Source organism: Rhynchophorus ferrugineus, unplaced genomic scaffold (assembly GCF_030347505.1).
Source record: "Rhynchophorus ferrugineus isolate W39M unplaced genomic scaffold, kcgeb_rfMv2 rfM9, whole genome shotgun sequence".
Taxonomy (NCBI): Eukaryota; Metazoa; Arthropoda; class Insecta; order Coleoptera; family Curculionidae; genus Rhynchophorus; species Rhynchophorus ferrugineus.
In genome coordinates, this window is record NW_027472588.1 from 997,816 (window position 1) to 1,015,340 (window position 17,525).

The 17,525-nt window shown below is 32.7% G+C and overlaps 3 protein-coding genes and 1 long non-coding RNA gene across 6 annotated transcripts in view; 2 read left to right on the forward strand and 2 right to left on the reverse strand.

Annotated features, from left to right (window-relative positions):
• Window positions 1-17,525, forward strand: part of LOC143202419 (adenylyl cyclase 78C) — a 128,032-nt gene that overhangs the window by 86,661 nt on the left and 23,846 nt on the right. The gene's annotated exons all lie outside the window — the stretch shown is intronic.
• Window positions 1-17,525, reverse strand: part of LOC143202455 (uncharacterized) — a 110,844-nt gene that overhangs the window by 84,001 nt on the left and 9,318 nt on the right. The window lies entirely within an intron of this gene.
• LOC143202426 (uncharacterized) lies at window positions 7,179-9,241 on the forward strand. The gene has a single exon (XM_076413962.1). It carries the CDS (start codon window positions 7,260-7,262, stop codon window positions 9,141-9,143), a length of 1,884 nt encoding a protein of 627 aa, XP_076270077.1. The 5' UTR covers window positions 7,179-7,259; the 3' UTR covers window positions 9,144-9,241.
• LOC143202431 (uncharacterized) lies at window positions 13,882-16,038 on the reverse strand. The gene has a single exon (XM_076413967.1). The coding sequence runs from the start codon at window positions 15,909-15,911 to the stop codon at window positions 14,154-14,156; it is 1,758 nt and encodes a 585-aa protein (XP_076270082.1). The 5' UTR covers window positions 15,912-16,038; the 3' UTR covers window positions 13,882-14,153.

Consider the following 17,525-nt stretch of genomic DNA (forward strand, 5'->3'; position numbering starts at 1 on the left):
AAATACTAGCGACCCGCCCCGGCTTCGCACGGGTGCAATGCTGATACTAAATTAAATACACTACAGAAAAAATATGAACGTTGTATATAAAAACATAGCGGTCCGCTCCGACTTTGCACGGGCATAAAATATATATGCCTATGTCACTCAATGAAAACATGATTAAAATCGATCCAGTATTTTTGGTTCATTCATTACTGCCCTTGGCCTGCACGCATTAAATTTGGAGTGAAACAATTCCTCTTCCCCTATACTTACTATGAAGATTTCCTGATATCTTTGGAATATCTAAATTCATACAATTTTTATTACATTACACATTTTTAAACGCAAATTTTAAATTTGTAATATCTACGAAAATATTTGTTTAATTTACATGTTGTAAGGAACCATATTGATCTATATTAATTTCACACTGTATTTAAAGTGCTTAATTCGATAAGGATTAATGCCGTATTGCTTAAAATAGCTTCGTAAATAGCCATTTTCTCACGTAAAAAGTAAACAATAAAAATGGTTAATGTGGGTTATCCCTAAAAGATAAACATATACCATCGCGGACTTTTTTGTAGACCTTTTTATGGTGTACAATACTGTAGTACATTAATTTGATCTAACTTGTAGGGTTAGGCAGCGTTTTTGCTAATTGCTAAATAAGCCTAAAAAAAATAGGTTAATTTACGACATCCCGTTAGAAACCTCTAAAATTAGCAATGTTGCCTTAGTATATTATGCATGTATTATACATACAAACCTTCCTCTTGAATCACTCTATCTATTGAAAAAAACCGCATCAAAATCCGTTGCGTAGTTTTAAAGATTTAAGCGCACATAGGCATATAGGGACAGAAAAGGCGACTTTGTTTTATACTATGTAATGATGACTTAAGCAAGATTTCTTATAGTAAAGCATACTTTGTTATAAATTAATTTCGCATTATTTATTATATTGTCCTAAATTTAGTACGCGGGTATCTTTTTAACTTTTAACATTAACAATGCTAAGAAGAAGATGACCTGACCTAGGACATCTAAGTCAATCAAATATGCGAGGATCTACCTCACGTGCTAACCACACTGATGACCAGCGAGGATTCCACAGTGACTGGAAATGAAATGAATAGACTTAGAATGCAACAATGATATAATGGAGCACTTTTTGGCCAACATTCAAAAATATAATAGCTTCTCGGTAACATTCAAATTTGCATTAGAAACAAGTTAAAAAAACCTTAAACAATTTATTTGAACAGACACAAAGACAAAATTATCGCTTATTTTGCGAAATAGATGTAGGGGATACGAAGTTCATCGGGTCGTCTAGCTTTGAGTATATTTTTTAGCTCGAAGAAAACAATAAATATATATATATAATAATATCTTATATCTATTTTGTATAATTATAAATATAAGCTATATACTATCACGAGATCTTCAAAACTATATACAGGTTATTTATTTGAAATTGGGTATATAACAAGTTAATTGAAAAGTCCCCGGCCTACCATAGTAAAACACATTTTTCTGTCAAAATTATTTTTTTTTATTCAACATAATTCCCTTCAAGGGTAATATCACTGATTATAGCGGCCCTCCAACTATTCGGTACCACTTTTCTAGTACGATTTGTCCTTTGCTTCAAAATAGGCCACAGTTTCGGCGATCACCTCTTTATTCGACGACAGTGTCCGGAAACTCGGTATCAAGCCAAGGTTCTGCTTCAACTGTATTTTATCCCTTCAAAAAGCAATATGTTATCAACACGCGAAATTCATTTTTATTAATTTTTTTCACAACAAATGTTGCTTCACTGAAAATAATATAATTCACAAACTAGTGATCCGACAGCTGTCAAATTTATACATGCATCTTGTGAGTGTTAGGGCTAATTAAAAAGCATATGGATTTAATTCTAGTAGCGCCATCTATGTGTCAGGTCGGGGACTTTTCAACTGACCTGTTATGTTATGTACAATTTTTCCCAATAAAAAGTTTGCTAAAGTAAAAAATTTTCAGAATATATGCAAGCACCTAATTTAGCTGTAGCGAAATAGCACTTAATTAAAAGTAAAATTACAGTGCTCAATGAAATATATAATAGTGTGTCACGCAATCTATAGCAAACTTGCCGATATGGGCAGGTATAATCTTCTATGATGTTTATACTAACTACTAAATACTATGTACATAGTTAATTTGACGTTATCTACGTTTGAAATTTAGCACGTACACAATATATTGACTTTTTTCTCACTAAGTTGCCTTGGAGCCATACCGTGTATTGTTCTGACTTTATCATAATGTTACAAACTCCCTGAAGAATCGATTCCAAAAAGTGTTTGTGTTTTACCAGCGAGTATACTTTTATAGCCCTAATTAGATTTTCGTGCTAGACCTTATCGAATTCTTGAGACATATACAGATAATTTTTTACAACGTTTCTGTAACACTGCCCGACAATGAAAATATTCGGAAAACCACTGATATTTTATATCCTCTATATTCTGCGTTCTATATTTTGTGCGAAATTTGTTTTTCGATATTGTCACATCTGTCACAGTTGAAATCTAATGATTGAAAGATAAAAAAACAATGAAACCATTAAAAACTTAAGAGCTCTCTAAGGTTGTCTGGTGAAATTGAAGATTTTTCGTCTAAATTAATAATGAGCGTCGAAGCCCATTTTCTTCTCAGTGGTCACGTTAATAGACAGGACACAGAATCCTCAATTAATTCATAAAACATCATTGCATTCACTAGAAACAACTGCAACATCGATGGAAACATCATATTTTTTTGAAAATGATCAAGGTATTGCAATTACTGTTACTGCTGAATGGTATCAAGACATGATTCTAAATGTTCTTGTGCCTAAAATGGAAGTGCAAGGACTAGAGGGCATGTAAGATGGGGCCACAGCACACACAGCTCGTTCAACAATTCACTTATCGAATGACGTTTTTCCACGAAGACTAATTTGGCGAAGTGGCGATTTAGCATGGCCATCCAGATCTCCGGATTTAACAGCACCAGACATTTTCTTACGGGGTTTTTATAAATCAAAAGTTTATGTGAATAAGCCCCAAGGATTCGACATCTTAAAGACAACATTCGTGACGAAATTGAAGAAATTCAGCCTCAAATTGTGAATAATGTCATGAAAAATGCCTTAAAAAGAGCCAAAAGTTAAATAGCGAATCATTTAGCCGATGTAATGTCTGAATAATAACGAAAAAAAAAATGTCCATTAACTTTTTATGAAAACCAAATTTACTTATCTTTTCTTTGAGCAAAGTTATAGACAATCACAATGGTAGCGGGACTTTTGCCCCACTTTGTACTAGTTGGAAGAAGAAAAGGAAATCAAGACTGTGTGGTAGTTGAACTCAACAAGCTTTGAAAGTATGAAAAAGAAAACGATCTCTTCAAATTTCTTTTTTTCTTAAAATTTCCAATTGATGGTTTGGATGATTGAGTTTCTGATAAATAATTTGTTTAGTTAGCAATTGTATTTTCACCTAGATAAATGTTATTCGAAAAACTATATTATAATAGGGTCAGGTACAGAGAATAGAAGTGTCTAGTTCAATAAAGAAGCCAGGCCACTAAATTAGATAACAATGACCAATACTCAATATTATTGAACAAAAAATTGGTGAGAACTTATATCATCATCATGAAAACGAGCAAATTAAATCTGATGCTTTCGTTCACCATAATCAGTCAACACCATACAATTTTGGATACAAAATAAGCAAAATATGACGAAAATAACCTTCTGAATGATATAAATTTGAACTGAAGTTATACATTTTATAATACTTAATATTAGTACACTAAAATTTGTATTTAACCATGATTTACTTTGAGTTATATATAACTAAACAAGTTCACATTTAACGGCATTTTTTTACAATCTTCACGGCCAAGAGCTTTGTCTGAATTTTGTCGAAAACTTAATAGTTCCCCTCTTAACCGCCTTAAAAAAATTTACTGACCTTATTGCGATATATTTATGTAGTAAAACTTCGTGGCCATGAAAAAGACCCTTTTTTCCCGTGACAATATATATTTAGTTGAAGGAAAGTAATATTTTTTCCAAGTTTTCAACCTTCACTTATATTCAGTACCCAATCCTTGTACATGTATTATTCAATATGGTTTTCCTTATACTGTATTTATTAATATTATGATAATAATTAACAAACTGATTTCGGTACGAAGAAATTGAAGTATAGTATATTCAAAGATTTTTCTACATACGTCATCAAGATGTTCTAGAATCAGACAATATTTTCCTTCTCATTTTATTGTAGTTAATTTATTGTTAGTTCGAACAGGTAAAGGAATGAGCCTGTCAAAGTCGTCCGGTTGTCAGACGTATGCAAAATCGTCTTGAAAGCAATAGTGATAAGAGGTTATCTATAAACTATTGTGGCTGTATAATTGACTGTATGTATTTGATAATATTTTTGTTCAAATATTTTATTTAGATTAGAATTTTGTTGTATGTCAAAGCCAAACTGAACTAAAACTTTTTTTTTATTACTCTTCGTGAGTCCACAATCTGCCCTATTGGCAATAAGTATTTCTTATGTCTATATTATATATACATGGCATGTAGAAAATCACTTCATTAAGCAATCTTCTGTATAAAATATTATCTTAATTAATTAGTCTTATTCTAATGCTTATTCTAAACTCTACATATGTCCAGTAATCAGATCAGGTGGTGTTAAACGTTTTAGTCTACGCACTTCACTATCACGTCGCATATTTAGCTGATTAGCGAGTACATTGGGATGCACTGACACTCTTTCGAAGTACTTCACACAAACACGTTGGATTACACTCGTTATAGGTTCTAGAGGAATATCGCGTTGTATCACTTTATTTGAAATATAGTACGGAGCATCAACAATGGCACGCAACACCTTATTTTGGAACCGTTGAATGATACAGCCATAATAATTCGAGATGATATAAAGCATTTCGAAAAAGAAAAATTCCGCAAAGACTACCTGCAAGCCACCAGTATAACCATAGAGGAAGCCCATGGACCATTAACAATTTCTGCGATTTATTGCCCACCCAAACATAACAACAAGGCAGAACAATTTCAAGAATTCTTCAGTACGCTAGGTAATAGATTTATAGCAGGAGGAGATTATAATGCAAAACATTTAATGTGGGGTTCAAGAATAATAACCTCAAAAGGTAGAGAACTGCTCAAAGCCATAAGGAAAGATAACTTACAACATATCTCTACTGGTGAACCAACATATTGGCCTTCAGACAGAAATAAAAAACCAGATACAATAGATTTCTGTATTACAAAAAATATTGATCCAAAAAAGTGTCAGGCAGAATCATGCTTCGACCTGTCTTCTGATCATTCACCAATAATAGTAACAATTTCTTCAAAAATTACCATCAAAGATAAACCCCCTTCTCTGTGCAATAATAGAACTAACTGGCCCTCATTTAGAGAAAACTTAGACCAAAATATCTCTCTAAACTTACCGTTACAAACTGAAATGGATATAGAAATAGCAGCAATAAATCTTACAAAAAATATACAAGAGGCAGCATATTCCGCGATTCCCAACAGCGAAACATTTCCAAGAAAAAATACACATATATCATGTACAATACAGAAAAAGATAGCAGAAAAAAGAAAGTTACGACGAAATTGGCAACAGCAAAGGACTGAAGAGAATAAAAGAAAATTTAATAGGGCCATAAAAGAGCTCAGAAATCTAATCCAAATTGAACAAAACCAAGGCATTCAAGAATACCTAGAAAACTTGACATCAACTGAGGCTACAGACTATTCGTTGTGGAAAGCAACAAAAAAGCTTAGGAGATCCCAGCAGCATAACCCACCTATTAAAACAAGCGAAAATAATTGGGCTAGAAGCAATAAAAAGAAGGCCGAGATTTTCTCAAAACACTTAAAAAATGTTTTTAAACCTTCCCAGTCCCAGCTACATAAAGATGACGAAAATAAAATTACTAGCTTTCTAGATTCGCCATTTCAAATGGATTTACCGCACGAGAAATTAACGGTCAAAATTTGAAAGACAAAAGACAAATATTAAAAAAGCTCCTGGTTATGACTTAATTACTGGCAAAATTTTAAAAGAACTATCAGAAAAGGCTATAAAACTATTAACATATATATTTAATGCTATGCTACGAATTAATTACTTCCCTAGTATTTGGAAAGTAGCTAAAATATTAATGATACTTAAACCAGGAAAAATACCAGAAGATGTGACCTCCTACCGACCTATAAGTTTATTACCAATAATCTCGAAAGTTTTCGAGAAATTATACATAAAAAAGAACTAAAACTGAAAACTGAAACATTTACATCTTATGTTCAATACATAATGATATTTATTTAAAAAATAATAAAAATTTGAAATACCTCACATAACTATTTTTAATTATTTTAAATAATAATTTTAAATTTCTTCATTTTCATTCGTTAAATATGATTTCTTTAACGTGCTCTAAAATGTTTTAAAATGGCACAAATAATTATATTTAAAAATCCTAACAAACTGGCTGAAGTGAGCCCGTACAGAGCTATACCTTTGCTATCTGACATATACAAATTATTTGAGAAACTACTCTTAAAATATAAAAGCGTTTGGAGAAAAGAAATACTGCTCTGTGATATTCTTGGAAATGTCACAAGCGTTTGTCACAAGATGGGCATATTATGCGGAACTATTGTCAATTGTGTCTCTTTTCGAAAGAAAATTTTGATTGCTTTATCAGTCAATTATAAAGCCTTTTTAGACTTATAGATACGACTATTGGAGGAAAGACAGGAAATTAATTTTTGAACTTATTGAACACTAGGAACGGGCATAATATGTCATTATAATGCCTTAAAAAACATAAAGACTTCAAGAACACCCATGTGTTCTATAGTTTTAATTATTTTTCCATTAAGCACTTTTAATAAGGTAATTTATATTCATCGTTGCAGCTCTTTAGGCACAAAAAAACCCGTTATATTTATTGCTAAATATATGAACATCGCAATGCAATAAATCAAGATTATCACAAACATTTATTAGTAAGTCGCAACACGTGTGTGTTTCCAATTATCGGAAACAAATGCATTTTTTCTCCTGATATGACGCGGTATAATATAAAATGCAATCGACAGATTAGTTCTCAATGCACGCGGCACTCGGTCGGTTTACTAGAATTCACTATCATCGTTTTACGAGTTCGTAACAATGTCCGCCGCATTTGAAAATGAGTTCCAAGAAATTTCCTTCGAATCTCCGGGTACTACCAAGATACCAGTACAGAAAAACAACCTGGAGGACATCCAGTTGCTTCTGGAGGCGCTGGCGAGGCACCAAGCGTCGCGTCTAACCTCGCAAAAGGACGTATCCAGAGTTCCTCGATGGGACTTCACAACCATCATTAAATCAGCTGATATACCTGATGATTTTCCCCGAACCCACCTGGAAGATGTCGTGAACAACGTCAATCGACTGCACGAAGACGGCATATTGGTTCCAAGTACTACCGGTGACATTTACAAGACTTTGCTGCCGGATACGTGTACTTTTAATATCATTATTTCGGATCAACCACCGAGACACTTCGTGTCACCAATTTTCGATGCTTTGATGTACATTTTCACCGTGTCCGATGAACCGTTCAGACAAAGGTACTTTGAGAATTTGGTTAGTTTTTATTTCGACAAATTACAAGCATGTTTGAGGAAGACGAACGTTGATTTGGCGTCGATGTTTACGGAATCTTATAGGGACCTCTTGGTCCGATTGTTCTTGCCTGTTGTTAAAATCACCATCAATAACATCCTTCAGAAACAAACTCCAGAAGACTTACTGTGCAATATCGGGAACTACTTCAAGACTCCGCTGCTGAATCAAGAAGATGTGTACGTTGTCTTGCGAAATAAGTTGGGATCTGACGAGTTTTCCTTATCGCGGTATACTTTAAAGCCTCTGGGTGAGTCTAACGGCCATGTCGGGCTATATTACCATCTAGACGTCGAAGCCGTCGACTACAGATTCACTTTTTTCACCAAGTTCATGACTCCACCCACGAAATCGATGCAGGAGTTCGTGGAGTGCAAGCTGGCGCCTCGGGAACACTTCTTCTACGACACAATGATGTCCATTTTCCGAGAGAAAGGTCTGGGCGAGCTTCTAGATTTCAGCGCCAGGTGTTATTTAAGTCGCGTGGCATGGCTGATGGTTTTTGACGATTTAAAGAGTCAAGGATTCATGGCTTTAACTCCCAACAACACCCTGGACTACGCTGCTTTAAGTTGCGTGGTTTCCAGCCTGGCTAAGTTCCACGCCTGCAGTATTATCTACGAGGACATCATGTCCAAGAAACTTGGACGACCGATGTGCTTATTCGACGAATACAGAGACTATCTAGAGAGTATGAATTTCCACGAACTAAATCCGCTGGTGGAAATATTCAAACACGGCCTGGACAGGATAAAATATTTGTTTAAATTATGTCCGGATATAACGGGAAGTCGTAATTTATCTGAGGAAGACATCAGCCGCGGGGTGGATGCGATGTATCACAACAATTATACAAGAATAGTGAAGAGTGACAGATACAGAAACGTCATTTGCCACGGGGACCTGTACTTGGGGAATATCCTACCCAAACACGATAAAACCGACGCCATGTTGGTCGATTTCCAGTTGGTGAGGTACTGCCCGCCCGCTTTCGACTTATCCTTCCTGATCTACAACCTCTCGACCAAAGAAACCCGAAATATGCATCTCCAGCAACTCATTGACGAGTATTACGATAGTGTGACGAAGAAACTTGATCGATTCGGCGTCAATTTCCGTGTGGTATTCCCGAAGAACGAATTTCTGGACAGTTTCAAGTTCGCTCAGTCCTGTAGTGTTATCACTGCCATTCTATACAATCACATCACTCATCAAGACCCGCGTTTCCGCGAACAGCTCTTCCAAGATCAGGAGAAGCACAAGTATTATTTGTATGATGACCGTGAGGGCCTGGTGGACATCGGTTGGCGTGACGAACGGTACAGGATCGTTTTAAGAGGTCTGCTGGAGGACGCAGCTGATGTAATTGCTTCTAAAAATTTTTAACTTAACCTTTTTATGTGTTTAATACCGTTTGTTTATTTTTTCATTAAACTAACATTTGAACGGTTATATATATATATATATATATATATATATATATATATATATATATTAAATTGTATAATTTATATAAATTTTTCTCCAGCTTTCACAAAATATATAAATCAAAATGAACAATGGAATTATTAATTGTAAAAATGATTATTTCTCTATATAGTTCACATTTTCTGCAAGTTGGTGAATACATTTTTGTGTGTGTGTCATTATACGATGAATATATATAGCAATAAATCAGCACTTTATCCTATTAATACTACTAAAATAATCCTAAATGATTAAAGTGCCTGAAATTATCTGCGAATATAGTTGCGGTGACACCACAAAACTGATGAAACTGATAGTATAAAGTGATGTTTTACTATCATTACTATTATTATCATAACAGACTAAAGAGAATAATTTAAAAATTATATATTTAATATATATGAGGTATATATATGAATGTAGTATATAAAATCAAAAGAAGTTATATATATTTGTACTTATTGGCATATTAAAATAATGATCTACTGACTTATTGTTTGCTGAACAATAGATAGGAGGTTAAAAGAATAAAATAGAATATATAAAATAGCTGCTTATTCCATTGTATTACTAATATATTTGCTAAACTTTTGCGAATCGGAACTTTATATACAGTATGTATGATTATTCTGACGAAATATATGAATAAAACAACTTCAATATTATTCTTTGACTTATATTAGAATCATAATGAACATAATTAGACAATATTTTTATAATTTAGAAATATATATTAACAAAATATATATACAATTATTAAATAAACTCTGTGGTCGAAATTCGAGACTTCGAGAGAAATTAGAGTAGTTATTCTTATTAAAATTTGTTAAAATTGAATTGACTTCAAAAAATAAATAAGGACCTCGCTAAAAAGTAAAAAATAATCAAACTTAAATTTCTAATAAATAAACGTTATTATAAATTAAATTTGTAAATAATAATCGATCTAATAAGTAATTTAAAATAAACAAAAACCTTATTTAACCTATCTACTACACGTATTTTATATTCTACTATATACACACAATTTAGCTTAATACCTACCTAAACCTATTTATCTATTTACAGTATTATTTTAACTACTACAAATTGATCAGTGTGAAGTCAGTGCCGAGCAATAAATTAGAATTGTTTTGTTCGTAATTTAATTTTTTGTATATGTTACAAACTTATATTAATATTTTTGTAGTGTATCTCGCTATTTCCCCTCTTCTCCCCAGCTGTCAGACGTATACAAAATTCTTGAAAGAGGTTTTAACTCTTACCTATATATTGTGGCTGTATAATTAAGTGTAGTTTTTAGATATAGTATAATGTTAAAATAAATTAAATTTGATAACATTTTTGTTCAATTATTTTATTTAGATTAGAATTTTCTTGTATGTCAAAGCTAAACTGAACTAAAACTCAGTGTTGACGCGGCAACATCGTGATGTTTCGATGTCACAAATATCCACGACGCATTACTAATAAAACTTCGACTATAGAACCTCTTTTTTTGAAGTAGGTTAAAAATAATAAATGTTTGCATATTAAAACGTATTAAAATATATGCAAATTATCTCAAGAACAATTTTTAAATGGCCTTTAGTTAAATCTAATTTCTATTAAGTTTGAATAATCGATCAATACTTTGATGAACTTAAGCTACTTCACCACTGAACATTATAACAAATTATCATAAATAAGAATATGTTCATAACTGTAACAAAATCAGAACATCAAATATAAGTATGATCTCTCTTTACTTTTATGTTATAAACATAAGTATATAATCATAAATTAATTAATAAATCTCAATATATTAAAACAAATATGAATAAAACAATTTTGAAATTGATATTTCACTTTAAAATGTATATAAAAACAATAACGAACTAGACAATTTATTTTTACAATTTTGAATTAAATTAACAATTGCTTGTTCAAAAGTTAAAAAGTTAGTTCTACAAAGCAAATAATCAAAGTAATGGATACAAGGTTCAAAGAATAAAATGTCATATATAATAGTCACATATCTTATTCGTTCATTTTAGCTCTTGATGTAAAAATTAAGGTATTTATTACCTGCAATTAGCAAACTTTAGTGCTTTGTTACGAAACATATTTATTAATTAAATCTTAATAACTTTTACAAGTATTTCTAGTACAATGATATACTCTATTAATGTTCCATCAGTTCTTAGGCGAGAACAATGTTTCTTTCTGAATAAGCTGCTTGCATTTTGCGGTACAGTGCTGTCACATTTTACGCCACAATGTAACATGACACGTCTGTGGTCCGTTTACGTACAACAGAAACGGCGAATAAACTACCGTATAAAAGATGGAGCTGGCAATATATCGGCTAGATCCAACGAAAATAAAGCCTAAAATATCTGTTTATATATTTTAAGAAGGCATAGTGTACGTATGTTTATATTTGGTGGAAATAATTAAACACTTACTGGATATTTTCGACTTTTTTGGTAATTTTATGCTTCCTATAGAAACAATTTGATTTATATACCAAGAATTTCGGTTAAATTTTTTTTGACAAAGCTTTTGTTGAAAATGTCTCTTTCATTGGTGACAAAGCAAACTTAAAAAACTTATGAACTTACGCGTTAAATATTACTATTTTGTTAACTGTGTTTTTATGGTTCTTTCTTAGTTAAAATGATTTGTTTAAATCTTAAGACATCTCAAGTGTTGCGTCCCTGGATGTAGTACCATTTCAAATAGAATGCCCAGATTTCCTAGGGATCCTGCTCCATGTCAGAAATGGCTTTTAGCAATAAATAGTCAAAAACTGATGGGAATATCTTGTGGGGTCTTAAATTAGAGCGAAATGGTTTGTAATGAACATTTTACACGGGATAACTACAAACCGAAACGTAGAAGAGCATTGCTTAACAGGGATATGATTTCCAGTATGTTATTTACATTGTAGGTCATTATAAGATTTGTAAAATATAACAAGCCGCCATTTTAGCTATGGCATATAAGAAAGAATACATTGATCTAAATATGTTAGGAAATGTGAGTTGAACAGTGAAGTTATGAAAGCTCGACGGTATGATAGATGCGATTTGACAAAGCCAGATACTTTTTTACTTTGTTGGTAAATGATATCTTGACTGTTCCATATTATGGCTATGCACAAAACTTAACAAGCAGCCTGTCCAATATCTTAAACCACCAAACGCCTGTATTTTTCAATTAGAAAGATAATAGTTAGGTGTTGTTTGTTTTGGTGGATGAGAAAAGTGAATAGCAAAAGGCAAAACAGCTTATATGGTACTCTTCTATGGTACTATATTATACTGTACTCTATATTTAGCAGAGTTATATTTAAGATAATGTAAAATGTTCCATATTCTATAGTTTATTAAATGTTGTACATTTAAAAGTATAAGTTTTGTGTTAAATCTGTTATATTACGTTTTAATGTATTTTTAGTACAAGATATTGTCATTAAACATAAGAAAATTCTAAGAACTTTCCTTTGATATAATTGTAATGTAAATTTTACGTATATTACAAAAAAGTATTTTTTAGCTTGTTATTAATAAAATATTTTAAATTTTCCGCTATTCAAATTGTCAGTCGTGCCCTCTGGTGGCAAATTAATGCTAAACTTGATAACAGGTTATATATGGAAGATACACTTCTAATTACTCTGTTTTGTGTTTGTTTCATTGGAATTTACTTAATTGTAGCGCGTGCTACACAACATTTTGGGGCCATAAATTTTCCCATGTAAGCTTTATCCGCGCCAAATATATTTTAATTAAATTACTCGTTATAACCCAGCCATGTTTGTTTAAATATTATGATATGATTAAAATAATTTCAATTATTTAAATAATAAGTCCTCTCACTCTAAAAAATAACATTTCTTTTGGAAATATAACTACTGTTAAGCAATCCAGACATATTAATGTTGAAATACACTGTATGAATAATGTATACAACTTTAAGTCAATATTCTCTATTATATATCTGTGTTATTATTTGACAATTAGTTTAATACTATTAACATGTTAAAAATAATTGCAAATGTCTTTTTATTATTTCGAAAAAACAAATATTCAACTTAAAATAGAAAGATACAAAATCAGACCGTATCTTTTAACAACTGATTACACATCAAAATCATATTGTTTAAAAAAGATTTTATCGTTTATTCCTTAAATTTTACAGTCACTATTACACGCAAAAAAAAACGACTCTTATTCCAAAGTTCACCGACAAAAAAACTGAAGATCGAACTGGTGATCTTTTTAAACTGTTAACACGTGAGAATCCTCCAATAAGTAAATAAAATTATGTAGTTTTTTATGGGAATCCTTATCTCTTCCAAAAATCTAGCCATAATAGATTTAATTATATTAATTTTTGTATTAGTCGGTTTAAAATAAACAAAAACGTTTTTGTAATATATACCTTTAATTAGGAAATAATTGATGTAGCATTTCGAATGAAATAAAACAAAGTCATGCTGTATTATCAAATATTACATTGGTGGGGAAATATTCTCAAATGTATGGTTATACTAATTTATCATAAACGGTTTGTTATTGAGATTAATACGTTTTAATTAGCAGCTTCCGTAATATTGGTATTTATTTATTAATATCTTGAAAAAATATGTATAGTTAGCACAAAATCATAAGGAAAAATATGTATTTTTATACATTTAAATTTCACACTACAAAATTACAATCTCATAATAATCAAAAGAAAAAAATGATTGAATGATTTTTATAACATAGATAATTGTTATTTCTGACTACAGTGATATTTAATTAAGTTTAAATTAGTTTATTTTATAAATATATTATGAAAATAAATGTCTGTTTTAAGTAGATTGATGCAAAAATACTTAGCATACTATAAATAAACAATAAATATGTACGACACGTTATATTAGTCTTCCTTATATAATCAGTCGAAATCACCCTTTTCACATAATTCAACGAAATCTTCGATAAGACTCTTTAACCTTGATTTATAAACTCCATCTTCAAGAGCCAGGTCAATTAGAGCTCTTCTATTTTCATACATGTAGTATTGAGCCTTTTTCTGGTCTTTAAATAGAATGTCCCTCCTCATTTCTGGACTGATCAACAATACTGGAGAGTAGTACAAGGCCTGTAACACTGCCTCTGATTTCATATAGTTCACGCTCTCTAGGAGATTGTCCTTCGGTATCACTTTGTCTGGATTTATACCATGACCCCTTAAGTGTTGGGTGAGCTCCGTGTAGTACTGGTCCAGGAATGTGGAGAAGTATTGGTCTCGTGTTGCTTTGTTGGTGTTCTGGACGATGAAGAAAACCAGATCTTGGGTTAGAGGGCAGTAGCGCAATATTTGGAAGTCCACCAGCTTGATATCTTCGCAGTGACCATCAGTGGACTTTACCAGTATGTTGGATACGTGCATGTCTCCATGACAAATCACATTGGTGTACACTTTGGACTCCTTTGTCTTCTCGAAGATCAGATTCCAACCAAATTTCATTTTTTTCTGAAGCTGTTCTAGTGTGAACTCTCCGTAAACCTCCGGGAACTTCTCCAGGACATAAAGCATAGTTTCCAATGCTATTTTCAAACTAATTCTCGTCAAACCTTCAGAATGATGAGTGAATAACACCTCCTCAAGATATTCACCGTATACCTGGCTTAGTGTCGTGGTAGTTCCGTTTTTCTTGGTTAAAATATCTTCCAGGATCAGCGAGGAAGCATGGAAAGCCGCTATTTTCTTCAGTCCCGTGAGGATAACGTCTATTCCTAGGCTGGTGTTTGGAGGATACCCCTCGAATCCCATCTCGGTGAGGTTATCTAGCACCAACACATCGTTTTGTCTGGAGAAGTAACACTGAGCGACAAAATTTTGGAGATTTTCCAGACCGTATTCCCTCAACACCGACAGATACTGGATGTAGAAGAACTCTTCTTTCTTCGACGGGCCGCTCTCTACGACTTTCTTGAGACTCTCCGTACGTGCCGTGACGAATTTTGCAAAGAAATTCAATGTTTGCGATCGTGCTTCTACCGCCACGTCAATGGTGATGGTGTAATAGTCGCCGAGATGTCCGTTTTTCACCACCAAAGGTGTGAGTTGATAGGAAGTCAGGCTGAATCGGTCTGACCCGAGTTTGCTGGTGACTATCTCGTAGATATCCTCTTGGTTGATTCTCGGATACTGGAGGAACATGTTGAGGTTCTTAAGGATCTCCGAGTTCTCCGTGGTAGGGTGGTCGATGACGTCGCACTTGACAATGGGGATCAACAGCTTCACGCGATTTTCAAAACTAACTTTGTCCACGGGATATTTCTCGGCCAAACACTGGAAGATATGCTCCAGTAATTGGCGGTAGTGTTTCTGACGAAACGTTTCGTTGGTGCTCGAGAACAAGATAAACAGAGCGTCATACTCAGCCGGTACTAAAACGTCCTTCTGGTACTGGCTTACGACTAGGCCATCGCCTGAGTCCAAGATGTCTCCGAGTGATTCCTGCAGCTGCTTCACGTTCTCCTGTAAAGCTTCTTCATCAAACTCGGTGAAGTGGTTCTTCCACTTATTCTCGTCGATAACGTAAAGCAAGAATCCATCGGCTTTGTCTTGCAACTGTTGCTCGAGCAAGAGAGATTTTATCGCACTTTTTACATGGAACAAGTCGTTGAAACTGCACTGAGACATTATCGCACACTCACGCACCGATTATCCAACAGGTGAGAGCGACGAATGACTGCTTCTAACAATATTTGGCGATTATCTGATGTATAGCTGAATTAAAACGGATCTTCAGTAACCTTGAGGCCAGCGCGAATTAACTATTCAGAGAAAAAAATTGAAAGGCTGCTATATATACGACAGACGACACACTTGTACTTTAGGATGGGATGAGTGTATACAGGACGACCAAAAAAAAAGTCCGGAAATTATAGATAAGATTTTTGGTTAAAAATAAAACCGATACTTTTCTGAACGTTGTTGAGGTGATGTATCAGGTCTATTTGCTGTGCAGGAAATTACACAGGGCAAAAGAAGGAGAGGTCATTGAACAGATGACCTTTTTTTGGGCTACACATCTAGGCTATAGATTCGTTAATAATTTATTTTATTACTTGGCATACGTGAAGTTTACATTTATTTTTATAATGGATTGGCATTAATATTGGTATTTTAGATTGAATTAAAATTATTCTTTTTATTTAGTGTGGTTTGAAATTTAAAAAATAATATATCTGGTATACTGATTTAGTAGTGCTTGCTTGAAAAGAGTATTTTCAAAAAATAGGCGAAGTTCCGTTGATGTCACATATCTTAAAAAATATAAACTCTGGAGTAATTTAATGTGGATTTTCGCTTATTTCACCCCAAAATACATGTGTTTTGAGAGTTTCATCTTTATCTGAGACGTGAACATTTTCTGCATATTTTCCATATATATAGTCGTGAAAATGTGCGAATTTCTGCAATTTTCAAGGCTTTTGCTCTCATTTCCGTTACAATAGTTGCAGTTTAATGAAAATTACAGGGATTATAAAGAATTTTATGCTGAGTTGAATGGACCTATATAGATTTTTGTACAAGCTTTAGTTTTTAAGTTATATAAGGAAAAGTGTATTTTCAAAAAATAGGCTAATTTCCGTTGATGTCACATATCTTAAAAAATATAAACTCTGGAGTAATTTAATGTGGATTTTCGCTTATTTCACCCCAAAATACATGTGTTTTGAGAGTTTCATCTTTATCTGAGACGTGAACATTTTCTGCATATTTTCCATATATATAGTCGTGAAAATGTGCGATTTTCTGCCATTTTCAAAGTTTTTGCTGTCATTTGCGTTACAATAGTTGCAGTTTAATGAAAATTGCAGGGATTATAAAGAATTTTATGCTCAATCGAATGGACCTATACAGATTTTTGTACAAGCTTTAGTTTTCAAGTTATATAAGGAAAAGTGTATTTTCAAAAAATAGGCGAATTTCCATTGAAGTCACATATCTTAAAAAATATAAACTCTGGAGTAATTTAATGTGGATTTTCGCTTATTTCACCCCAAAATACATGTGTTTTGAGAGTTTCATCTTTATCTGAGACGTGAACATTTTCTGCATATTTTCCATACATATAGTCGTGAAAATGTGCGATTTTCTGCCATTTTCAAAGTTTTTGCTGTTATTTCCGTTACAATAGTTGCAATTTAATGAAAATTGCAGGGATTATAAAGAATTTTATGCTGAATCGAATGGACCTACACAGATTTTTGTACAAGCTTTAGTTTTTAAGTTATATAAGGAAAAGTG

Coding starts and splice junctions, on each gene's coding strand:
- LOC143202426 (XM_076413962.1), top strand. CDS start 7,260: ATGTCCGCCGCATTTGAAAATGAGTTCCAAGAAATTTCCTTCGAATCT.
- LOC143202431 (XM_076413967.1), bottom strand. CDS start 15,911: ATGTCTCAGTGCAGTTTCAACGACTTGTTCCATGTAAAAAGTGCGATA.